Source organism: Callospermophilus lateralis, chromosome 5 (assembly GCF_048772815.1).
Source record: "Callospermophilus lateralis isolate mCalLat2 chromosome 5, mCalLat2.hap1, whole genome shotgun sequence".
NCBI lineage: Eukaryota > Metazoa > Chordata > Mammalia > Rodentia > Sciuridae > Callospermophilus > Callospermophilus lateralis.
The window spans coordinates 146423692-146449618 of record NC_135309.1 but is presented as its reverse complement, the minus strand read 5'-3'; the positions used below and the strand labels follow the sequence as shown (position 1 = coordinate 146449618).

The following is a 25927-nucleotide window of genomic DNA, read 5'->3' as shown; positions in this document are numbered from 1 at the left end:
TAAAGGCTCAAGCCAAGTGACTGGGTGGAGGCTGGATATTCATACACTTGTCACTAAGGCAAAAGGGGCCAGGAATTCACAGTGCTCTGATGGACTAACCATATTGGGGATTGCAAGAGCCAACTCTGCAAATCAAGGTAGAAATTACAGGAAAAGAGAGTGTGATAAAATACCTCTGATCCAAACTACCTGGGGTCAAGTTCATGGAAACACAGTGAAAAGCTTTAATTAACCTTATGAACTAAATAAAAACATAGTTATTGGGTGCCAACTTGGTTTGAAATAATATGATAGGGTGGCTTGTTAATTTCTGATCATTGTGATTAACTCCCTGAAAAGGGCTTTCAAGAATGGGCCTCAAGGGTCCGCAGGGCTTACATATAGATGGTGCAAAGTTACCCACAGTGGGAATTGGGGGGTGCTGCTTAGGAGACCCTCATTCCCCAAATCTCTTTGGACCCTAGCTGCCATAGACCTGCTCCTTGAGATGACATACAAAATCAATCCCTTGGGGGAGCTTCCTTCAGATGATCAAAGGGAGTCCTTCAGAGTGTGTATCTAGGACAGGCAACCTAGCCACTGCGCAGGTGAATTGTGAAGAAGGGAAGAGAAGGTTAGATTTGGGGAACACAGTTTGGATGAGGCTACTTGGTGGAGGAATGCAAAGCAGATGGGGGATGTAGAGGCCTCTGCTGGGAAGTCATCCACCTGCCCTTCCAGACCCATTCTCCATTCTTCTCTGTGTCACTGGGCCATGGCAGAATGATTCTTTTGCCTTCTGGTTGCCCACTGGGTGTGTCTAGTGGAATCACTGGTAGGTCACAGGGTAGAGAGAGAAAGTGGCCCATGAATATATTCTCCTAGCTCTCTCTTTGACGGATTTGGTGGCAGCTCCTTTCCTTCAAATAAGCTAGAGCTTCAATCCGAGGCCCCCATCCCAGGGCTACAGCTTTTTCTGGGTTCCAGTAACAGCTCCCTTCCTTTGTCTATTCATAGCCAGGATGGTAACAAAACAGCTTCTATCAGTCCTCTGGTGCCCAGCATCCCTTGGAGGTTCCCTTAACCCTGCTTGTACTTTGCAAACCCTCTTCAATGTTCCTTTTGAGTATAGTGTATGCTTCTTGCTAGGACCTGACTGATCACAGGGCAGGTGTATGTGAGAGAAAGCAGGAATGCACTAGGATCAACCTCTGGCTTGCTTTACCTTTCTGTGAAAGGTGAACTATTACCAAGTCTGCTTTGAGTATTAGCTAAGACTTGCTTATAATCAGCTACCCTTTAATGTTTTATTATTGATCTGCCAAATTCTTTCTTCATAAATAGTAAAGAGGAAAAACTTGGGAAGGCATTGACCAGACAATCTCTAAAGTCCCTTCTGGAACTATATTGTAATGTATAATGAACAACGAAACAGATCACTAGTTCTAAGTTAGAAGTCCAATGATTAGCCTAAAAACCAGCCTGAAAGAATAAGACTTCTGGAAAGTAAATTACTAATATTCCAAGGTGAACTGCACAGTGGAGAGAACTGAGTGATAAGATTCTGAATCCTAAAAGCAGGGCTCTCAAAATCTATCCCTTCTCCCTACTCATCTTACATCTTTTATATGAGCTCAGATATTAGATTCTTAGTTCAGTTTCTGTTAAAAAAAGAAGTAAAGACGTGAGCTTTGTTCCAAGCCTGGCAAGGCTGGTTCAGTAAGACACCTCTTTCAGGGTTTGATTCTCTTCCCCAAATAAGGGAGGCTAGTGGTCAGCATATACCCCAAAGGATGGGCCTGCAAGGACGTACCTGATTAGATCCAGGAAGGCATCTGCAGCGGTCACTTGTACAATTTTGCCTTCTCTGTGCATGTTTTCCTTTGTGCCCTTCCCAGGGTGGATGATGATGACAATGATTATGCCAATCACCACAGCAATGATGGTGGTCGTCATGTAATAGACTACAGCTCGCATGCCCATCTTCCCTGATGCCTTACTATCTAGGGCCGCCATTCCTGGGGAAGGCAAACAGAAGGAGAATTTCAGGAGTCAGATGAAGGAATTCTGCAGTGGAAGACAATGGAAACCACATTTCCTTCTGTACTCCCCTTCACTCGTCCCACCCGGCAGTATGTGGTAGGAGAACTTGGCCCCACATGGAATCAGAGGATCACAAAAAGGGAAGGGAAAAGCCGTAGGATGGCTGAGTATCAGTGAACATGTGATCACCCATTTTCTGCCCCAAGAGTTGATTCCACTTGGCCAAATAAAACCTGCTCGGATGGTTTGAGAGTGCAAGTCATTTCTTCCCCTGGTTCCTACTGGTTGAGGAGCCTACAGGAGGAGTTGTGAGTAGTGTGTGTGTATGTATAGAGAAATAATAATATAAAAATTTCCAGTAGGATAATCTAAATTTACTTCAATTTCAAGTATGTGGTGATTCACAGTGACTAACTGCCATTCGATTCTTTCCAAAGAGTGACTATTTTATTAATGTTTTGGGGAATATATATTTTATATGGTGTATTTTATGTAACACGGAAGTTAATATTCCCATCACCTGTAGATCTATCTTCAATTTGCATTTTAGGTAAACATTTGTCCTAAAGTCAAAGTTCTCACCCAGTTTCTCTGCTGGTTCATCTCATCTCATCAAATTAAAAAAAAAATTATTTTGGTGGCATTCTTCACATTCCTGCCCTGTTTTCCTCTCCTTGCCCCAGAAGGTCTAGGATACATCATTGTGAGTTAAAATACCCCTTCCCCTCATTTTCAAGACATCTTCAGAGTCAACTTGAGAGAAATTTTCATCTTGCTAAAAAAGAGGCATGACTTTGAAGGTGGCCGGGTAGGACTAGCTAGTAGGACACAAAGTAGTGCTTTTTGGGCTGGAAAATAGTTGGAAAGGACACAAAATTCTCAAAAGACTAAATCGTCTTTAATATGGGCTCTTCCATATCATTTGCCGCTTCCTTACTTTTCTTCTTTCTTTATCCTCCCCAATTCCTCTGTAACACTAAAATCCTATTATATCCTATTCCAATTAGAATTCATCAGACTCTAGGAAATAAAATGTGTAGGTTTTAAATTTTTTTTAAAAAAGACTATTTTCTTTACTATTTATAATTATGTTTCCATAATGTATTAAAAGATTATTTTAAATGCATTTAAATGATAGATATCAGATTCTAATGTTGGTTCAATATTTAGGTAGTGACCATGTCCACATAAACATACTTAGAACAATGTGAAGCATTAAAACAAACAAACAAACGAACAAACAAAAAAAAAATCCATGATGGCCAGGTAACTGGTTGGGTTTGTCAAAAAATGATACTGAAGATATAAAGGTAAAAAAATGAAGCCATGACTTTCAATTTACAATTCCATTTGTATTCAGGTCATACAATCTGTAATCTTCATAATAAGCATATACTTAGTATCTGGTAGGTTCTTGTTTTTAACAAGAACCTATATAGCAGATTTTTTTTAAAAAAATTAAGCCTAAGACTAAGGTTTTAGAATCAAGTTTAATGGAGTAGAAACTTGAACTCAGAGTTTATGTAACTAAATTTACTGAATGTTCTGCTCCTGAGAAAACCAAATGCAGCTCCCACAAATGAGGAGGCCAACTTGGCTTTAGTGCATGAACATAACCTCCTTTGTCCTTGCCCACTTTCTTGAAACCCAGGGCTAAGTGTCTAGTTATTGAGATGGCACCACTTCAGTAATGAACTACATTATAAATGGGCTAATCTGTTCTCAGCTGAGGTGTCCCCTCCCCCCACTTCCATTCTCAGATCCGAATCCTTTGAAAAGATCTTGACTTTCTGTGCTTGTGATAATTTATCCTTCCCATGATTGCCTGAACCAGTCACCACTGAAGCCTGCAATTCTTCTGGCTCTTTCCCTCCTGACCCAGGAGTGGTGGAAGCACAATAGGCCGGATATCTCTGCTAGGAGGTACCGGGGCCATAGTTTTCTTCCTCTGAGACGCTTTCTTTCCCTCCTCCCATTCTGTGGCACTGCTCCGTTCTCATGCCTGCTCATCTCTGATGCTCCTGTCACTAGTTTTGACCTGTAGCTATCAGAGACAATGCTAAATGATCAAGAGGGCACTGGAGAACAAAGTGGCAGACAAAGAGGTTCCGTCTCCCCCCCAACTCCCTGGGGAGGTAGACAGAGAAAGTTATCCCAGTATCCACAGCTGTTGGGCTATCAACTCCAGGAAATAAAATGTGTAGGTTTTACATTTTTTAAAAATGAAAACCAATACTGAAGTATTTTCTCCATACTTTCTATCCTGAAAAAGCTGAAGACAACCAGCACAAAGCATTCTCTTAGCCATGAGCACAGAAGGAGAACCAAGAGTAAATTGAGAGGCCTCACCTACTTCTACATGTTGGCCCTTTCTGTCTGAAAGAGAATAAGACCACAGTGGCTCTTGTTTTAGCTAAGGAAGAGCAGGGGTGGGTATCTCCATGAAGGTCTTTGTCCTAAAGGGGGCTGAGTCCCACACAGGATACTTGCACACCTTTGCTCCTGGGGTGCTCCAGCTTGTAAAACTAAAAAGACCATCAGGAACAGGGCCATACATCATCAGCAGGGATGCAAGGGCCTTAATACTGGGGAACCAGGAAAGTGGAGAAAGAACTCTGGAAGAGGAAACCCCAAGTGAGCTTCCTTTCCCTCACCTGAACTCCCTTTCCCCCAACCTTGTGAAATATGAGAGACTAAGCTTAGTGCCAGAAACTAAGCACATGTCAGAGGGTCTGGAGGCAAGGTTAAAGTACTAAATCACTTTGTAGAAAAGGGAATTTGGGAAAGAATGCCCTAAATGTTTGCAAAGGAGAAAGTTTGCATTGAGCCTTGTCACTTACTTTAAAATATATGGGAGAAAAGGGCACTGGGGCGATGGGGAGACAGGAAACCACTTGGGTATGGGGTATTTGTGGGAGTGTGTTACAACAACCATGCATTCATGCATTTATCTAAGTGTGTATTTGAGAAACACATTCCAGAGAGAGCAGTAAAGATAGGGATCTTGACTTGTCTCTCTCTCTCTTTTTTTTTCCATTGGGTCTGGGCTTAGCCCCATTCAAGACATCATGGCATCTTTATTAGGAAAACAACCTGCCATTGGAATCAAGACCTTCGTGAGACCCAAGAAATTCTATATTGTACGATTGCTACAAGTACCATGATGGCTCTTGCAGTCACTACAATGTGTTTACATGTTTTGTGTTAACCAAAAGTTAATTCAAAATACACAAAACATACAAACACATTGTATATTTTTGTATACTTGCTGGTCCACTGACTCACCAAGTTTTGTGGGTGATGGTACATGTTCATTCGATTCAATGACAATTCTATAATGCAGATGTTATTGTTATTATTTTACAGGTGAAGAAACAAGAAGTGAGAGAAGCTAAGTAAACTTCCCAGTGCTGCACAGTTAATAAACAACAGTGGCAGGATCCAAACCCAATGTCCAAGAGTATCCTTACCACTTTACTTCTTAAGGACAAGCAAGGAGCCACCATATTGTACTTGCTTGTTATCCATGCTGACTCTCTTAGCCTTCTGAAATTGCATTCAATGTTGAGATGAGCCACTTGGCTTGAGGAAAATTCTACGGAGGGTTGTCATTGTAGAAAGCCTCTGTCCAGTTCTTCCGCATTCCCTAAACATACCTGAAGGCTGAGCTGAGGAATGCTGGCCACCAGAAGAACTAGCTAGAGAGCTGAAATATTAGCACAAACTCTTCACCATTCCAGAGCATGCATGTTGTAATAGAGGGTGGAGGGCCATGGATTCTTGCTGGCTGTGAGCACTTGAGTCTTATTTTCCTTTTTTGGAAATCTGCCTATCGATAACCAGTCATCAAGCAAGGAACCAATTCTGCAAACCTATGATATGTTTACCAATGAGTTAAGCCTTGAAAGGAGGCTGAACAGGCTTTCTAGAATGTACAAGATCAAAACTTTGCTTCAAAGACTTAAATAGTTTAGGCAGCAGTCACTTGGAAGATACAGAAAAGAAAGAGAATTCTTTGAAATGATGATGCAATTATGTTTTTGTCTTTGAAGACAGTCTTTGGGTGATCAGTTTAGCACAACAAATATGCACCGAATTCATGGGATTTTTTTTTCTTTTTTGAGGGGAGGGGAATGAATATGTATGTGGAGCTCTGTAAATCTGTATTGTAAATTAGATTCCTTTTGGTATAATATTTGATATGACTTCTTGGATAAGTGAAATATGTATTCAGCCAAATATTAAAGGGTAATGTAAATAATTCCAAGTTACTAAGGTTCTGCCATTTGCATGGATTTCATTCTCTCATCTGTTGAAATATTTATGTCTTATAAATTAACGTGTTTCAGTCTGCCTCCTCCTATCCCAACCCCAACACCGTCAGCACCAATTCCTGTCTCTGGTTTGGAAACGTGGAATCTAAAGCGGCAGACTTCTGTTTTGAATTGTCTTTCCACTGATCCTCATGACATTCCATTGTTCTTCCAAGGCCCCTGGATCAGGCCCAGAAAGAACAGAAAGGGATAATGGCAACTGCTGATGCAAGAAGATTGTTCTGCTTCAGTTTTTATTTTATTTTAGATGTACTCCTTCTCCACAATGCAGTTCTCAAACATCATCTAATGAAAGCCGCCTGTTCTCAGCCCTCTTAGAATTTCAAGATGGGCACACTTACAACCCGGATGAGCTCTAACATGTACCGTATTCATGTGAATACAAGGTGATTTTTTAAATAGGAAAATGAAACTAAATCTACAATATACTTCATAATGACAGATTTACAAATAGGTCCCTAAGTCCTACGCAGCTGCCTCCTGCTGGATTTTGGGCACATTGTCACCCCAGAAAGGGGAAGGAGCCAGGGGCCAGAAAACTCCCAGAGGAAAGGCAAGAGAGTGAGAACTTGACTTCTTAAGGACAAGCAAGGAGACACCACAAGCGAATTACTTTCTTTTTTTTTTTTTTTTGATAATATGTATAGTTTTTCTGAACTACAATATTTTCTTCAACCCCTTTGTAGAATAACCACTAAGAAACTAAAAAGTTCTGCGATTTCATGGGTTCCAGAACCAAAGGTGAATACTTAAAAGTGAGATTCCTTATTGTTGGTAAAGAATAACTGTACAGAATCACTGCACTACAACTTTGAACTACAGTTCCTGAGCAGGTAACAGCCTCAGAACTTAATTAATGTCTTTATTTTTAAAATATTTTTTTATTTGTCAATAGACCTTTATTTTATTTATTTATATGTGGTGCTGAGAATAGAACCCAGGGCCTCACACATGTTAGGTAAGCACTCTGCCACTGAGCCACAACCCTCAGAATTTATTTAAAAGACAATATTCTAAGGACTTAAGGCCAATCTCAGGCTAAGAAAATGAAGATGCTGATCTCTGGTACCTGGACAGAAATCACATCTGGACAGAAATCGTATGAACACTGTAACAAGGGGGAAAGTTTTAGAAAAAGTTTCACTTTTTGGGATTTTGAGAATTTTTAGAAGCACATTCCTTTAACTTAATTTTTTTTTTAAAAAATAGCTCAGGGATTAAGAGTGTAGGCTGCGGAGTTATAATACCAGGATTCCACTTTTGGCTTTGGTACCATATGGCCTCTCTAAGCCTCAGTTCTCATCTGTACTATGGGAATAATAAAAGCTCCCTCGTAGGCATTAAAAAGGGGCTTCTGTATGGTGCTTGGACCCTGGTAAGCTTTTGGCAAATCTTAGCTATTATTACTAATTAAGCAGATAAATAATAACCATGCTGCTCACCACATATTATTTCACCTCTCTCAGCCTCTGTTTATCATCTAGAAAGAAGCTAATCATACCTAGGTGGCAAGATTAAACATAACTAAACAGTGTACAAAGGAGACCCTGGATAATGACAGTCACAGTAAGTCTATGTTTTCCTCTACTAGAACTTAGTGCCCAGGGAGCAGAACCATCTGTTTTCTTCATTGCTGTACCTCAGAGAACAAAACCAAGGAAGCATTAGAACAGCACTGGCACCCAGGAAGCCCTCTAGTTATTTGTTGATGAAAACAGTTGTTGTTGTGCTGGGTAGAGGCCACACACACTTATTTTTTTTTTAAACACTTAGATTGGGTTACTATATAGATTATAAGAACTAAAGCTGCTTTTTCTAAAATACTCTGAAATTTAGATTCTTCAATTTTGATTGATCTTCCCTCAATGAATCTAAAATAATGAGGTTCATTCTATCTGGAATAATGAGAGATATACCTTGTGGGGAAAAATAGACCAAGTACACATGGCCTCATCTGGAACTTCATTTCTGGACCTGGGAGGTCATTACTGCAAGGTGTCCCCAGGCAGGCCAGGAGGGTCAGGATGCTGGCAGACCCCTACTCCGCAACACCCAGACCCCCGTCCAACTGGCCCTTTGTCTTCCCTCTCCCACTCTTAAATTTTCTAACATATTTGATAACATATTTCTGAAATCCTCTGCTAACATATTTCACTCTTTCAAATGAACCTATGGAAGTAATTGCTATTATTCCATCTATCCATATGTTCAGAAGAATGAGTGAATAAACAAAAAAGTAAAAAGGAAAGAAGGGAATGGCACAGAAGGAGTTAGGGCTACAAAGTGCTTACTGTGCATGTCATGAAATCAGTTTAGTGAATCATGACTAGTATTTTTATTCATTAATGAAAAGGTTATAGTAGAAAATACCAGAGTGTGTCACATTTGATAAAGTACTATTTTATTAAAACATTTTTTCAACCCTCTGGGTATATGCATATATGTACCAGGTCACAGTGCAAAATGTTTATTATTGTAGGTGCAGGTTTGCAATGCTGGTATATACTCCCATTCTGATAATAGCCCAGGCTTTAAAAAGAAGCTATGAGCTGTGGTCTTCCCTTCTCATCATTTTCACGTCCTGTGTCCTTGGGCTGCCCACCAGACCCAAGAACTCATTTCATCTCACTGGGGAAGGCCAAGAAAATGAAGGTGCTTAGCACTGGTACCTGATCAATTCATCTGGACAGAAATCTTATGGGGGAAACAAGGGGGAAAGCTTTAGAAAAGTTTCACTTCATGGAATTTTGAGAAAAGAAGGCAACTTACTTTTATCAGTGTTTCCTAGTGAAGAATTAAATCATCTTCACAAAGAGCTGAGAAAGATCTTGTAGCATTCACAGTCAATTAAATCACAAGTATTTTCACATGGGTATTCACGTGGGCCAAAGTTTTTCTGACATATGTTCATCATATCATAGAACTTGCCATTTCATTTACCTAGAACACCACTCAGCTTTATAAGATTGAATGCCACAAAAATGACAAGGGAAAGTCTGTCACGAACTTGCCACTTGTGAAGGCTTATGATTTGTCAGGCAAACGGATTTTTAAAATTTGACCCTTAAAACTTGTCAACAAGTCTTTTTCTTTGAGCTCCAGTGTTCCCTAGGAAAATGAAGTGCAGAAAAGCAAAAAGAGAAACATTCTCCTTTTTGAAAGATTGTATAAATGGAAAAAAAAAATCAGTGGAGCAGACAATATTATTAGTGGCAGAATAAGTCAAATAAATCACTTTTTCCCTCGGTCTGGTAAAGGCTAAGCAGACAATTCCTTTTCTCTGGCTACAGCTGTCCTTTGAGAATGAACTCCCACATAAGGAAGCACCGAGGGGAAACTGAGGCCCAACTTCCATCACTGCTACCTCTAATGTCCAAGAGTGTCTAACGCCCTTTGACTTAACCTTTGGAGAGGAGACTGCCTGTCCTGGCCATCCAGCAGTGGTGGCCTCTGGGTCTGAGGTTTTGCTTCCCTCTGCACTAGTCTTGAACATTCAGTGGACTTTCAGCTTCACACAGCCCTGTGATGGTCCTGTCATTTGGCTTGCCAGGGAGCCCACCGCAGGGACTTCCTCTCAGTCTCAAGCAAGGTCGCCAGAAACTCTCAGAAGGGGCAACCCTGAAATTCTCTTCTCAGAGGCCCACAGCTGCCGGCGCGAGACCCACTGGGAGGTGATTTAGATACCCATTTACCCTTCACATTAGCCCATCCTTCGCTCACAGTATTGGAATGTGCGGCACAATATGCTTTTTTGAAGAGGAACCAGAGAGTAATTCATCTTCTTTATGTGTGCTAAGCAGAGCAAGAGGGAGAGGCGAGCGGGACCCACGATGAGCTGGGGAGTAGTGATTAGTAACAGCTGACAGCCTCAGACCAAGACCCTTTCTTTGGTTACCTCATTGTAACAGCCGAGCACAAAGAAATGACTGTCCTCTTGCCAAGACTTAGAAACCCAGGACCACAGAAAACAGCAGCAAAAAGAAAAGTGTGTGTTGGGCAGTGGGGACAATGGGCTGCCCAAAGCGACTCTTGGTCATACCTGTAAAGCTGGCTTTGCAAAGAAACCTCTGTCCTGCAGGAACAGGCACCTCCCTGCCAGGGGGGGCCATCCATGGACACCATTAACTAGGAGTGTTAGCATTAGTGGGGAAAAGTAGGTGAATTCACTAACAGAAAGAGCCCGCAGAGAGCAGTGAATTACTCTGGTTTAATGAGAGGAAGTTCTGTGAGGCCAGAGCCCCAGCCCCCCCTGCCTTTTTACCCCAAAAGAATCAACCAACCACTGGATGAATAGTTTGCAATTTCCAAAAAAGCCGTCTTTACTTTGGATTGTGTTTCCCGCAATGCGAAAGGCCTCCCCGGGTGACTTTCTTAGGAAGATGGTCAAGACAGCACGTTTCCTAGCTGGCAGGGTGATGAGTGGCCACGACAGATTCCACAACTGGGCTCCGCTTGTCGAAAGTCAACCGAAGGGCGTCTGGAGCTGACTGTAGAGCATGTCCGGCTCCCAGGGGGGCCCTTTCTTCCCACGAAGGGCCTGTCCCTCACAGAAGAATAGGGATTGGAACGAAAGCCTCAGAGAAGTTGAAAGCAACATATGGATACTGAAGACCAATTGGACCTGGCCCCGCTTCCAAAAGAACAGCTGAAGCGAGTGTGGCTCCAGGCCCAGCACTGAGGCCGGGAGGCAGTGGACTCCCGGGCCAAAGGAACTGCACACCCCTGGTGAATGGTTTTCTGCCACCTCTCCTCTCCCTCATCCCCATGCCTTGGCATGGACAGAGCCTGGAACCAGAACCCAACCTGAACACTCTAAACTGGACTGAGGTTAAGGGTGTGACTTAAGACTGAAGTCTTGATTTTTCAAAAAGAAGTATTTTTTATAAGAAAATAAAAAGAAACAACCAGAGGACACAACATGTTCACCTTATCTATTTTCTAAATTAAATCCAGAGATGTGACTCTTATCTACTTTATAAAGAATATATTTTTAATAAAATTCAGGTCCACATTTTGGCCAGCTAGGAAATAGTTTGTGCCAAATTAAATCTTTAGGGATAGAGTTGAGGGATGAGGAGAGGACAAAGAGAAGACTGTGGAGATAAGAGAGTAGAGAATGACGGGAGGAGAGAGAGAAAGAGAAACTGAAAAGCAGAGAAATTTGGGTGGAAGAAAAGTTCAATCGGGGCTTTCCTTGTAGTATATTTCTTGGGCAGTGGCCTACAAACCTCTCCTTTTAGCTCTGATTAGTTTTCTCAGCATTTAAAAGCGCATCAATTGTTCTTATCTAATCTATAAAGGAATAGTCACACCCAGGGAGTCAGAGATTATATTCTCCCAGCTACCTGAGCCAAACAATAGAGCAGTATCATTTCACAGAGTGGGAAAAAAAAAATTGCCCTAAACTATGGAACTGGTTGGCTTGCCTCATCTCTGCCTTGTGTGTAGTAGAACATTTTCTCCTTGGAACAGGAAAAGCTACATTTTTTGCCCCCTGGTCCAAGGGCAACAATGGAATTAAATTATTCCTGATAATCCACAGGTAGTGGCCAATACTTTGAAAACATTCTTCCATCTATAGAAGGGAGCTGTTTCTGCATATTCTACTTAAAAAAATTAAGCAAACAATGTGCTTGATTTCTTTTGCTTCTCAGCTTTATATTTAATCTTTTTTCAAGGGGGTATTTAGGAATTCCCAAAAATTCTACAAAAAAAAAAAATTGTGTATAGTCACTTACATCCAATTTCACATATCTTGAATAGACTTCAGGGATCTAGGAGTGTGTCCAAAGAAAAGATGTGGAAGCGACATTTGATGGATTTGAGACTGTGATATTGCATGGGATGGGTTGGTAAAATGGTTCTTTAACATGGGATCCAGGAGTAGGCAGTCAATGTTTGGATGATGAGGTAGTCACCAATGTTCGGAACAAGTACAACTAGTGGACGGGTATACTTGAATAAAATATGCTCACACTAAATGATTTTAAAAGAGGAAAGAGAGAACTGGGGCCATTATTGTTAAAAGGAATATTGATAAGATATTTATAAACTAGGTAAATGGAAACAGGGTGCAAAACATGAATTTTAAATGAATGATTCAAAGGGCTATAATGAAATGAGTTAGTGAGGTGTTGAAGTTATATGAAGGCTAACTTCTAAATGTTACTATTAATTGCTTCTACAACTAAAAATTTTCACTTATTCATGCATTTGTTCAACATTTATTAAGGCCCTCTGAGTGGTCTGGCAAAGGACATAATTAACACATACAAGGTACAGTCGTCCTTCCATATTTTCAGGGAATACGGATCTGCAGATCTCAAGGTCCTCATATAAAAGGACACAGTGTTTGCATGTAATCTACGCACATTTTCCTGCATATTTTGTTTTCTGTTGATTATGTACAATATGCAATACAACGTAAGTACAGTGTAATTAGTTGTTATATTGTAGTGTTTAGGGAATAGCAACAAGGAGAAAAAGGTCTGCACATGTTCAGTACAGACTAAATTCATTTTGTTCCTTGAATATTTTGGGTCTCTGGTTGGTTGAATCTGAAAATATGGAATCTGCAGTTACAGAGGGTCATTTATTACAATCAATAAGACTTAAAAATTGTAGTTGTGAAACTGTCCTGAACAAATAAAACACATAAAATTTTCTAGCTGAGGGGTTTGGGATGGAATTGGGAAACAAACTGGGAAATCTGTTGGTATGTACTGCAAAGAAATGGTTATAATCACAGTGAACTCCAGAGATTGCTTGGTTTGAACCCTGGCTTACTGGCATATTAGCTGTGACTGGTCAAGATATGTAACCTCTCAGTGTATTGGTAAATAGGGTTGTTCTCAAAATTAAATAAATTGATATATGTGATGCCTTAGAATAATAGCTGGCACATGATGTCAGTGATGTTTTTATTTAAAAAAAAAAAAAAATCTTTAGCTCCGAATGCTCCTTGGAACAACACTGTAAAATGTGAGAACTTAGTAAAATTAGAGTCTATCGCCAGGCACTATACTAAGTGCTTTATCTCTTTTGATCTTCCCAAATAACTCTCCCAGGTGGGGACTAACAATGGTCAACTTTCCTTCACAGACTAGGAGACAAGGAGGTTCAATCCTTCCTTCATGATTACACATCCAGTAAGTGGCACTGTTGACATCTAAACTCTTTTATCTTTTATCTTTCTGATTCTAGAAACTGCAAATCACTACACTATTGCTTTGGAGATTCTTTGCAAAATAAATAATTTCCACTGGGCTTGTATCAACCTTTGGTCTGCATTTGATCCACCTAATGAGAAACCGTGACAAAAATCTATTTAAATTCATATTTGAAAGGATATCATGATATCACACATATCATAGTAAAAAGGATGACATATATGTTGTAAAACAAGGCAATGATGATAAGTGGCTATTGTCACAGCATGGGGACCTCTGCACTGGAGTCAGCCTGACATCACAACATGATGGCTTTATTCAGAAGGTGGTACACTAATGGATCTCCACAATGGAAGAAGAGGGAAGAGAGCAAACTCAGCCATGTGTAATTACATATTGCAAAGACCTTGGTAATTCCTAGACCTCCCTGGCCGCTTGGTGAACCTGCAGCATCTCCTTCTTTCCCCAATCAGTCTCAGTTACCAAATTTTCTCTAAGTCCATCCATGATGGTGCTCACAAACTGCTAGGTTAGCTCTTCATCACTGGGCAGCTATTATTAAAACAAACAAACAAACAAACAAAGAACAACAACAAAACAAAACCCAAACTAAAAAGTGCTTAGAAAAAAACCCTGTAATCTCGTTCTTTATAGCCCATTTCCCTTGAGATAAATTTTTGTTTCTGGAGAAAACCAAGGAAAGCCTGGTTCACATTCCCAGGTAGACTTTGGTCCTCTTTTCCTCTGACTACATTCTTTCTCCAACAGGTCCTTATGTGTCATCACTTCCAGATGCTCCTTGGTCTGTCATGCCTCCACGGCCTCCCACATGCCCTCCTGCTCTGGTCCAGACCTTCTTTTTCTCAGCTTCATTTCCTGCTCAGGCTTACCCTATTCTTCCAAGCAACTCAGACTACTCAGTATTCCCTAGATGTGCCTCTAGTTTTCCTGTCCCTGCATCTTTGTTTCCAAGGCTTCCTCTGCGCTTGTCCTCATTTCCTGTAGAAACCCTACTGCTGGTCCAGCCCCTGAATTCCCACAGCACATTCTTTGTGGTTCTTGGCTTCAGAGTCTGCTTTGTTTTATAGTCATGTGCGTACCTGTCAGACTCTCTCGGTTTTAAATTTCAACTCCTTGAGGCTAGAGACCTGCAAGGTCCCTTTGTGTCTTTATTGCCAGCCCTGGTTAGCACATTGCCTGCCCCAAACAGGAGTCCAATAAATGTATCTTGGATTAGAGTCAACACCCTCTTAGTAGCTACTCTGCCTTGTCAAAGTCTCTCCTGAATAGGCTTGGAACTAAACAAATTATTCCCAACACAGCGTGACTGGTGCAGACTACAGTGAACTATTAATATTTCTACCGAGGAAGCATACGGCTAGATTCATTCTTTTTCAGCCTGCACTTCCTACTGTTGGTTCATATTAAGCTTTTAGTCCCATGAACTGCTGCCAAGCTCCGTTGCTCTCCATCCTGTAGTTGCACAACTGCCTTTTGAATCTAAAAGCAGACATGTACATTTATTCCCTGCTCAACTTTGTCTTGTTGGTTTCCATCCAGCATTGCAGCCTATTGGAGTCATTTTGATTGTAATCACAGGCACATGTAGTGAAAACCATCCTTTTTGGGGCTTATGTCATCTAAAAACACTCATAGCTGCTTTCTGTGCCATTGAGTTGTTGATAAAAATATGGAACAGGACAGTTTTTTTTTTTTTTTTTTTTTTGGAAAAGTACACCCAGGGTACTTCCCCCATAGTCATAGAACCTTAAATACTTTCTAGGTCTAAACGTTCAGCCTCTTTTAAATCTACTTCACTATTTTTATCAGACCCTATTTTATTGTCCAAGGTATTAGGAAGGCTCAAACATTTTCAGAATAACCAAAACAAATTGTATCAGGAATTCCATAGCCAAAAAGTTATTATAGGAAGAGTATTTCTGAAATCCAAAAAAGATTCCTTATAGTACATGGAGTACAAGAATAATTCTGTAGAATACCACAGAACTGACTTTACAACTCCAGGAAATAAAGTCTCTTTTCCCAAAAGAACCAGTAATATAACAAACATATGTGTTCCATAACTGACATTTTAGAAATATTCAGTAATTGCTAGCAGGTAAAATAAAAATTGTCACCGATCATAGAATGAATCTGCAGTCAGGATGATTATTTTGTCATTTTAAGGTGGAAGAGTACACGTGATCTGAGTTACAGTACCAATCTTCTCAAACATTTACAGCTTCAAATGTAAACCACACACTACTGTAGTTAGCTAATAACTGAGGAGTGACCATGTGCCATGTGCCAGGTTCTGCTCCAGGCTAGTAAACCACGCAGCATTGCCTTTAACTGGCACTCAATTATTTTTATTTTTTTATGGTGCTGAGGATCAAGCCCAGGACTTTGTGCATGCTAGGCAAGTGCTCTACCACTGAGCCCCAACCCCAGCACTGCATGCTTTTTAATGATGAGAAACTGGATTGGAGAGAACATAATCCCCCAGGAAATCTGCAAACATCCTTGGAAACCAAGTCTGTCATCAAAAAACCAAAAGTGAATGCCTTAAACAGGGGCTGATTCATGGCTGAAGCCCTTCAGGTTTGAGGAGTGAGGCCAAGGAACCCAAGAAGCTCAATGATGTATAAAATGACCCCTCAGGTTAGTGGTGAGGCCAGAATGGAATTAAGCTTCAAGACTTTTTGTCAACACAAGGCAGTTCAAAGTTCTGCTTTAGTGGACCAGCTTAAAACTGGTTGCATTATGACAGATGAAGAAATGGAATATTCTCGCCTTGGAAAGTCAGGTGCTTTCTTGTAGACTTTTTTTTTAACATAGAAAATACAGTGACTTCATTTGTTTACTTGGGGTCACCAGAAGTGGTTTCTCATTCAGAAACACCTGTGACTGAGAAGGACTCCGTAGACAACAACCAGCTGAAAGTGGGTGAAGTAACGCACAACACCTCTGAGACTGGACACCAATGAGTGACAAAGCCAGGAGTGGTCAATGACAATGCCAACATTGGACCTGAGCTATGACCCAGGAAACGATCTTCTCTGGGCAGACCCAGATGCAAGTGTGGTGAGGAGCCTTACACCAGATTCTCTCTAGCAAGGCAGCCAAAGGAGCCTCTGAAGCTGATGTTTTAGTGCTGACCACTGACACCAGTCCAGTGCCTGCAGATGCATGTAAGGGGTGCTCTCAGCAAGGTCTTCACCAAGCTCACCTCCAGGTGCTCCCAACCCCAGGCTTCTACAACAAATATTTTTATCACTATCGCTATTACTTCCGCTCCATAAAGGAGCCCTGAATGCCAGTGATTTCTCCCACAGATAGTCAGAGCTGTCACTGACTCAGAACCTTCTGGTAGCTCCACATTTGTGTTCCAGGAATTACCACAAATATGTGCAGCTAACAGGAGTGTTCTCTGCACCCCTGGGCAGGGGACTGTTCAGGTTTTCAGATGTCAACGTCTCATCTTTCTGCACAGTGGGGAGATCCAGGGCCTCGAGTCCAGGATTAACAGCCCTGGGACTTCCTTCCTCAGCACCTAGCACAGCTAACTGAAGGAGCTCAATATTAAATGAAGTAACAACCTTGGCTAGACAACAGCAGCTGAGCATGACTCACAAGGTGATGGGGAAAGGAAGGGAATGGAGCAAGCATCCACAGGGTAGATGCTGTCAGGTATTTTTGGCAAACCCAGTGAGAGCACAGATCCACATGAGGGTTGACAGGGGGAATAAAGGAAGCGGAGGTGTCCGTGCCCCTGAGAAACGTATGGACAGCCTCATGGAGGCCACAGCAAATGTGAAATGCTTCACAGATACTTGGGGGATAGATTTCAAAGGAGCAGGAGTGTAACGTATTTCAAATAAGGACATAAAAAGGGTAAAGAAGCAGGGTGAATGGGCTATCCATCCATGGGGAATCGGTGTGTAAGGTACACAAAGCGCCTTCATCTACCACTGAGTGTTTTGAAGCCTGAAAGATTCCAACTGGCTCAGCCACTCACACTGCATTTTCTGTGCATCCAAACAATTTTTGGTATGTTTCTTCACATCCCCTGGAAAACATGAGCTCCTCTCAGAGATATACTCTGAGTCTTCTGAAGTTTAGCTGTTGTAAGAAGACAGCATTAATATTCTCTTTATTCTTAGTTAACTATCCTGGGCTCATTCGAGGTACACATACTGCACCCTTATTGCGTGCCAGGAGCAGGAACTATAGACAGAAATACAACTTAATGTTTGCTCTCAGAGCTCAGGAGCCCAGGAGACCACAGCATTCCATCAGACAGAGTAGTGTCTGGGATGGAGAAAAAAGGGATTCGAAGGGCCAGTGGAAAAGGGGACTTGGGAAATTAATAAACTATAAGTTGGAGTTTTGGCAACATTGTTGGGGGACAACTGGAAAAACTCAATCCAAAAAGGAGGAGGGATTTTAGTGCCAAATCAGATCTGCTCGTGCATGTTTACCAGATTTGACTTGGAGAGCCAAGAATTCAGTAGTGGTGTTGTCAGAACCAATAAATAGGTCAGAAGAACTGGTGAGAGGTAGGTAAATGTGGAGCCAAAAGTTAAGTATTTATGTGAACATAGGAACACACTGGAAGCTTAAAGGCTGTTGAAACTCTAATCATGAGACACCAAAGAACCCATATCTTGAAAACTAGTAGCCTTCCCAATGCTGCCAAACACCTAGCTAGCATCTGTTCACATCTATTATGAACCATTTCCTCAGAGGGAACGTGAAGGAATTGCAAGCAGCTGTGTGTGTGTGAGCAGGGGATGCTGCTTCTACACTGCAGATTTATGTGTGAACAGATTCATTAAGTAATATCATTCCTGACCACGCATATTGCAAAGTGGGTGAGGAATTTAATCACAAAGCAATTATGAAGTCAAGAGGTCATAAAACAATGTAAAAAGCGCATCTTTAAATATGCATTTAAAAGCAAACTAGCAAATGAAACTGAAGTTGCACATGAGGTTTTCAAAGCTGTCCCTGTGCTCTCTGGTGAAAGCATTTCAGTTTTCTGACCCCCTCACCCAAACCATTTCACAGCCTGCAATTTACAGTAGTCATGTCAGTTTCTCCAATTCAACTTTTTAGAGGCATTAACTTTATTTTGTGCATCCAAACAATTTTTGGAAAACATGTGCATGTTAAGTTTCCTAAGAACTGTTCTTGGTAAAAATTTCTTCTGTGGTGCATTTACATCCTAGAATCACTGTGGGAGAAGAATAATAGAACCACGTGATACAGCAACATTAGTAGTACATAGCTGTATTGGGTTACTTTCTTTTTACGAAATTAGGCTCAGTTCTTGCTCTGTGGGTAACTATGGGAATTCTCTGAGGCCTACGGAAGATGTGAATCTAGCTCTTTGTGTCTGTAACTGTACACCTGTTATTGATGCAGAGGATGAAAAGAATACACCAAACACACATCGTGCTATTTTTAAGCTGTTGTACTCAGCTCTAAGGGAGGGAAAGATGCCCTTTCCCCCTTGAAAGTTACCAAGAGCCGGCTCTTCTGCTGGAGTGTTAACTCGGTTTCAAACTTTGGAGACAGATGATCCTAAGAACCATGGGAGAGCTAGTGTGTGTGTGTGCCTGCGTACTCGCCCATGCCAGTTGGAGCTGGGGGTGCCAAAATAAATCTTTCCACACATCCGGAAATGCCTGTCAGGGAAGCGAACTAGCTGGCAAGCAGAGAACTTCCATGTCATGCTCACTGTTTTCATCGGCAGGCTCACACACTTTCCTGTCCCATGAACTGCATGCCATGACTTTAGTGTGCATTCCACCAAATATTAACTGAAAGATTGAATCAGTGAATCTTTCCAGGAAAAGCATGGTAAAGCTCTCTTTGCCTGTTTAAAAAGAAGTAGCGTGGGTGTCTGGAGAGCCAATAACGCAGACTGGCAGTAAGGCACAATCTTTCTGTAAATCAAGGCCCAGATTTTTTTTTTTTTTTTTTTATACTGCTCAAGGAAGCAGTATAACTGTTTCAGACCTTGAAACTTTGATCCTTTATTCCTCCTGCAATAATCTCTCCAAATAATGTTGCACAGTATAATAATACTCTTAAAAATGAAAGTGGAAACATGTACATCTTATAAAATGACTTAAGACTCTCTGGAATCTCAAAGAATGACTGTTGATAGCCCTCGGGATGGAATGCTAATGAAACGATCCTTGCTTTCATGACACTTCTATTTGGCTGGTGGAGGAGAAGATTGACTATGGGGCCATCTCAGTACACTGCAAGGGCAGGGAAGGTTTCCAGAGGAAGTGGCATGCAAGGGAAGAGCTGAGGGTAAGGAAGGGTTTCAGAGGCAAAGTCCAGGAATGCAGGGGGTGGGAGAGCAGGAGTGAGAAGTAAGGTGGAAATACATACATGAGAGCCATGCCAAACACGCTCAGATGTTTGGCCTTCATTCCAAAAGCAATGAGGGGAATAAACTCAAAGCTGAGTTTTAGAAACATCATATGTCATTGTCATCTTCATTTTCTTCCTCCTCCTCCTCCTCCTCCTCCCACTCCTCCTCCTCCTCCCACTCCTCCTCCTCCTGGTACTGGGGATTGAACTCAGGGGTGCTTAACTACTGAGCTACATCTCCAGCCCTTTTTTGTATTTTATTTAGAGACAGGGTCTTGCTAAGTCACTGAGGCTGGCTTTGAACTCACAATCTTCCTTCCTCAGCCTCCTGAGCTGAGCTATTGGATATAAGCATGCGCCATTCATACTGTCTTCTTATAACAAACAGACAGACAAAATCCAACCAACCAACCAACCAAACAAACAAAAAAAAATAAAATAAAAGAGCAAGATCCTGAAGAGTAGGGTGAGGGGAAGGCAGGGAAAAAAAGTAGATTAGGATCAATATGGTGTTGCCTGGACCAAGGTGGAGGGGTGGCCACAATCAGAGTCTATATAAGGACAGTCCAGGAGCCAAAGTGGGGGGAGGGGGAAGGAATTGAAGGAGGAGTCCAAGTGTTTGACTTCGCCTCTAGTTTCTCTATTTCCTTTGATCTTTAAAATAAACTTTTTAATAGTTTTCCTTATTCTTTTCTTCTAAATCTAAAATAGCTAAATTCTTCCATGTTTATATTTTTACCAGGTTATATTTATTTCACATGCCCTCAAAGACTTCAGAATGATGAATCGGCTCCATAAAAATCTGAGTAACCTGAAAAGTTACTTTTAAGCAGAATTTTGCAGTCTTTATTGTGTCTATGAGCACCTTATGACTTATTTTGTAGCTCTCTGCTGTTCTGAAACAAAAGAAAGAATTTTTGTAGGCGTCAGTATCTATGGCATTGTTAAAGGCTGGCCCTGCCTAACTCAGTATTCTTTGGCCAACTGATTTCACCAGCCCCTGAAAGCTGTGGTTCCTGGGAACTCTTCAAGGCCTTTTTCAACTGCAGAATTCTGCTGCTTCTCTGGCTGTGGATCTCATGACCATAAAACACTGGTGTAGAGAACAAGGAAAAAATTGTTAAATAGCACCAGAGAGATACCTCATCACAATCCAGATTATGGAGAAAGGAGATGGGGCTCAAACTAGCACCTACAGACTGAAAAATGTTGACAAAGAGATTCAGATAAAGGGATGTGCCTTGATTCATATCAATAAACCATTTAACATAGTTCTTGAAACTCTAGCCAGAGCAATTAGACAGATGAAAGAAATTAAAGTGATACGGATAGGAAAAGAAGAACTCAAACTATCATTATTTGCCAAAGACATGATTCTATATCTAGGGGAGCTAAAAAATCCCACCAGAAAACTTCTAGAACTAATAAATGAATTCAGCAAAGTAGCAGGATATAAAATCAACACCCATAAATCAAAAGCATTTCTGTATATCAGTGACAAATCCTCTGAAAGAGAAACTAGGAAAACCATCCAGTTTACAATAGCCTCAAAAAACAAACAAACAAACAAACAACAGCAACAAAAAACCAAAACTTGGAAATCAACTTAATGAAAAAGGTAAAAGACTTCTACATGAAAACTACAGAATGCTAAAGAAAGAAATTAAAGAAGACCTTAGAAGATGGAAAGATCTCCCTTGTTCTTGGATAGGCAGAATTAATATTGACAAAATGACCATAGCACCAAAAACACTATAGAAGATTTAATGCAATTCCAACCAAAATACCAATAACATTCCTCATAGAAATAGAAAAAGCAGTCATGAAATTCATCTGGAAAAATAAGAGACCCAGAATAAATAAAGCAATCCTTTGCAAGAAGAGTGAGGCAGATGGCATCACTATACCAGACCTTAAACTATACTACAGAGCTATAGTTACAAAAACAGCACAATATTGGCATCAACAAACTATTAAAAGAGAGGAAAGGAATGGAGATTTAAAAAAATGGGTTGGCTGATAATAATAAAGGACTATCACTTGATTTTAAAAAGGGAAGAATGATTCTAGACTATGAAAGGCCTTATCCTGTATTCAGGAAAGGAGACATTCCACCCTCACCTCAGAGTTACAGGTCAAGGTAGACAGTGGACAAATTCACTCATAATTTATTCTGGTTTCCCCCAGTTTCTACTCTAGGAGGCAGATGCCTCTCAAATAGTAAGATAGACTGACATTCCTGAGCCCAACCTTCACATTTGCTCAGCAAAAATATTCCTGAAAGTGAAATCAATGTTCCTAAAAACTTTGAATAAAATTTAAATAAGTGATCCATGGCAGAGCATTTAAAAATTCATTTTTTTTCCCTTGGAAAACTCAAGATGGTTTTCAACTGGGAAGGCACATCTCACTCAAGTGTTAAGGAGTCGGGGGGAAATGAGCATCAGGGTGTCAGAATAGTCTCTAGAATTTTTCTAAAAAGCATACAGGTTTACACAGCCCTGTCTGCTCCCTTCATACCAACAGTGAAAATCAAACAGGAGGTTACATTCAGTACTATTAATCACTGCAAAGAGTGATTTTTTTTTTTTTTTATTCCTCAAATAAGCTGGGACTGGAGAATTTTTGAGACCAATTGATAGGGTTTTTCTTTAGGTTATTTTCTCAAAGTGAACCGTATCTTCTCTTTCTCCTTTTAACACAGCCAGGATTTGTTTTACAGCAAATCTGTTGCAATGAAGTTCCAAAAAAAAAAAAGAAAGAAAGAAAGAAACATCTTTCTAACAGACAAATTCCAAGTTACAGAATGGCCACAGCCCACTCCTCATGTGGCTCTTCCAGATTGGATTTGTTAACCAACAGAAGACAGAATTGTTTTTTTCTTTGGGAATCCTAAGAGTAGGAATTTATGCCAACTTTCCTATTTTTTTCCCTTAGTGATAGAGATAACAAAATTCTCAGAGAATCTTTCACTGATGAGTCAATCAGATAAATTCATTCATCCAGGATGGAGTAGTGAATTTTACAGTTAAACATACATAAAGTTTCTAACAACTGCCCCACACAGTCAGGAATGTTCATTACACACAGTACAAAAGTATGTATCTGTGGTGATTTTCTTGAATGCTTTTTTGTTCTCATACTTTTTTCTTCTATTGAAATCTTAAGTAACTCTAGAATCAAGGTCATTACTTCAGGGAGGGTTCATGAGAGATCAAAGTCCTACACTTTCCCCCATGAAGTCTTTTTCAGTGTATATGATTGAAGGGGAAAATAGTGAGAGTTACTCTCTTAAGACCACTTAGGGGCCTGCTAATACCTCAAGAGATTGTTTTCAAGTCTCACTCCCAATGAGTCTGCACTTTTTTAAATGTGGACAATCTGTACATGTAGAAATTGATATCAGCAGTTCAGTGTCACAAGAGGGCCAGGGGTTAGCCTGCAAGAACATTGTGATTATGAACTAAGCCCACTAAACTCATAAACACCAAGGGCAGCCAAAGGATGTAAGAGCCAAACTCTCCAACCTTTCTGTGGAGTATGAGGTGTTGTACAGATTTGTGTGGAGGTTGTACAAAAGTCTGCCTGATTATGGGGCAGAAATGGTAGACCCTGAAGATCTGAATGGAGGACTGTATTCCACATTATATTAATCATCAATAAAAAGTTTTCTTGGGGCTGGGGTTGTGGCTCAGTAGTAGAGTGCTAGCCTAACATGCATGAGGCACTGGGTTCGATCCTCATCAATATAAAAAATAAAGATATTATGTCCACCTAAAACTGAAAAAATAAATATTAAAAAAAAGTTTTCTTGGAACATATCTCAAATTTCCTTGAAAAGTTTCTAATCCAAAAACTTGAAAATTGAGTGGCATAGTCCTGTCTGTAATTTTTTAAAATTTCCTTTCAACATTGAGACAGTAATTAGAAAAAAAAAAAAACTTAACAGAAAGGTATTTAGAAGAATAAAACACTATTTCCTATGCATCTATGTACTGTGCCCTCAAAAAAGAAGCACAAACTAAATGGTGAGTTTAATGTTAATTAAGGCCTTGATTACAGGAAATATCTTTTAATCATAACATCTTTTAATTGTAAGAGGCATTTCGAACTCTCCAATTCTATACAAAATAATGGATGCTTCAAATAATAAGACCCTAAAATGCTCATTACAACTTGCAGCTGATTTTAGCCTCCTCCAAGTAAGTACTGAGACAAATTAAAAACGAGAAACAAAAATGTCATGAAGTTACTGCAATCAATGGTGACAAAAGAAACTACTGGAAAGTCTAACAAATGTGGCAACTGCTTTCTTTTCTCAAAAACAGATTTTATTTGATAAAATAAAATAAAATGAATACCAGAGTCTGAATGTTTGTTAAGGAACTGTTTGTCAGTAAAAATCTGACCTGCCTTTTCAGGTGCTGAAAATCTTTAACTGTGGAAGAATCATGGAACCTATCTTAATTTCTATAAGTGCCTTTCAGTGTAATGCGACTGAGAAGTAGAAAGGCAGAAATAACATGCCAAAGTAACACTGATTAAAGTTTCATTGAGGTATTTGTTCTCCCTTCCTCCATCTCTCTTGTGAGAAATGCTTGGGAGCATTTCAATTGTCAAAGGAAATACTCTCCTTAACAACAACAACAACAAATATAGATAAACTCAAATTCAAATATATGTATATGAAATGAAAACATTTGTTTGGAAGAATCAAAGATGCTTTACTCCACAGAAATTCATGGCAGCTAATTTTGCCTTTGTATGTTGAAAATAGTTAAATGATTTCACTGGACTCCTCTTAAAAGAAAGGTCGCATTCTGAATCGTGTCTGACTGAAAAGAGAAATTGGTCAACTGTGAGTGTTTGTTGAGAACTAGCAGGGCTGGAAGAGTATTTTAAGAGGAAAATGATAAAATTAGATTCATACTTAAAAATGCAAAAATAAACAACTCCCCCAAACAAACAGCCAAAATCCCAAAAGCCAACACCTCCCCCCGCATACACATTTATAATAAGATAATTAAAGAAAAATAAATGGAAAGGTATTTTCTAATGTGATGTCATATGAGACATATTTTATTGGAATAATAGGTACAACTTGACAATGGACAGGAGGGATTTGGAATAGAGATGGTTTCTTTCTTCCTTTTTCTTTTTTCTTTTGGTACTGGGGATTGAGCCTAGGAGTGCTTCACCACTGAATCACATCCCCAGTACTTTTATTTTAAATTTTGAGACAGGGACTTACTGACTTGCTTAGGGCTTTGCTAAGTTGCTGAGGTTGGCTTTAAAATTGCAGTCCTCCTGCTTCAGCCTCCCTAGTTCCTGGGATTACAGGTATGCACCACCATACCTGACCCGCCTTCCTTCCTTCCTTCCTTCTGACCTGGGGATTGAACCCAGAGGTGCTTTACCACTGAGCTACATCCCTGGTTCTTTATTTTGAAATAAGGTCTTGCTAAGTGGCTGAGTCTTGCTAATTTGCTGAGGCTGGCCTCAACTTTGTGATTCTCCTGCCTCAACCACCCAAATTGCTGGAATACAGGCTTGCACTACCAGGCTAGAATAATAGAGATGACTTAAAAATCAGAAACATTCAAAGAAACCGACTCTGCCTCTGACCTTTATACCCTGTTAGCACAATTAACAGCAGGTAAACAAAGTGTGCTTTTCAATTCTACCAACAGCTCTGCTTCCCTCACACCACACTGTACTTCATGGAATCAGGAATGACTTAAACCTGCAAGACTCCCAGTTATCTTTTTCTTAGGTATACCTCTTTAAGCATTATTCGCAGGAACTATTGAAACAGAAAGTTTTCAAAGACTTGAACCACATGGTGGAATTTCCTCCTTCCAGAGACCACATATATGCCATTACAAGGAGTTTTCCCTGGGAACAATCCCATCTTCCGCTATGGGGGTAAGTCATCTGTATTTACATGAACAAAGGCTGACAGACCACCGTGCCTGGGCAGCACGTGTGGAGGAGCTTTACTGCAAAGCTTAA

At 40.4% G+C, this 25927-nt stretch overlaps 1 protein-coding gene across 1 annotated transcript in view; it reads right to left on the bottom strand.

Annotated features, from left to right (window-relative positions):
* The window catches only part of Slc1a3 (solute carrier family 1 member 3), a 78186-nt gene that overhangs the window by 15543 nt on the left and 36716 nt on the right, over window positions 1–25927 (bottom strand). Inside the window, exon 4 of the mRNA XM_076857380.2 lies at window positions 1793–1997. Within this exon, the coding sequence (XP_076713495.1) occupies window positions 1793–1997 (205 nt within the window). The remainder of the gene's footprint in view (window positions 1–1792; window positions 1998–25927) is intronic.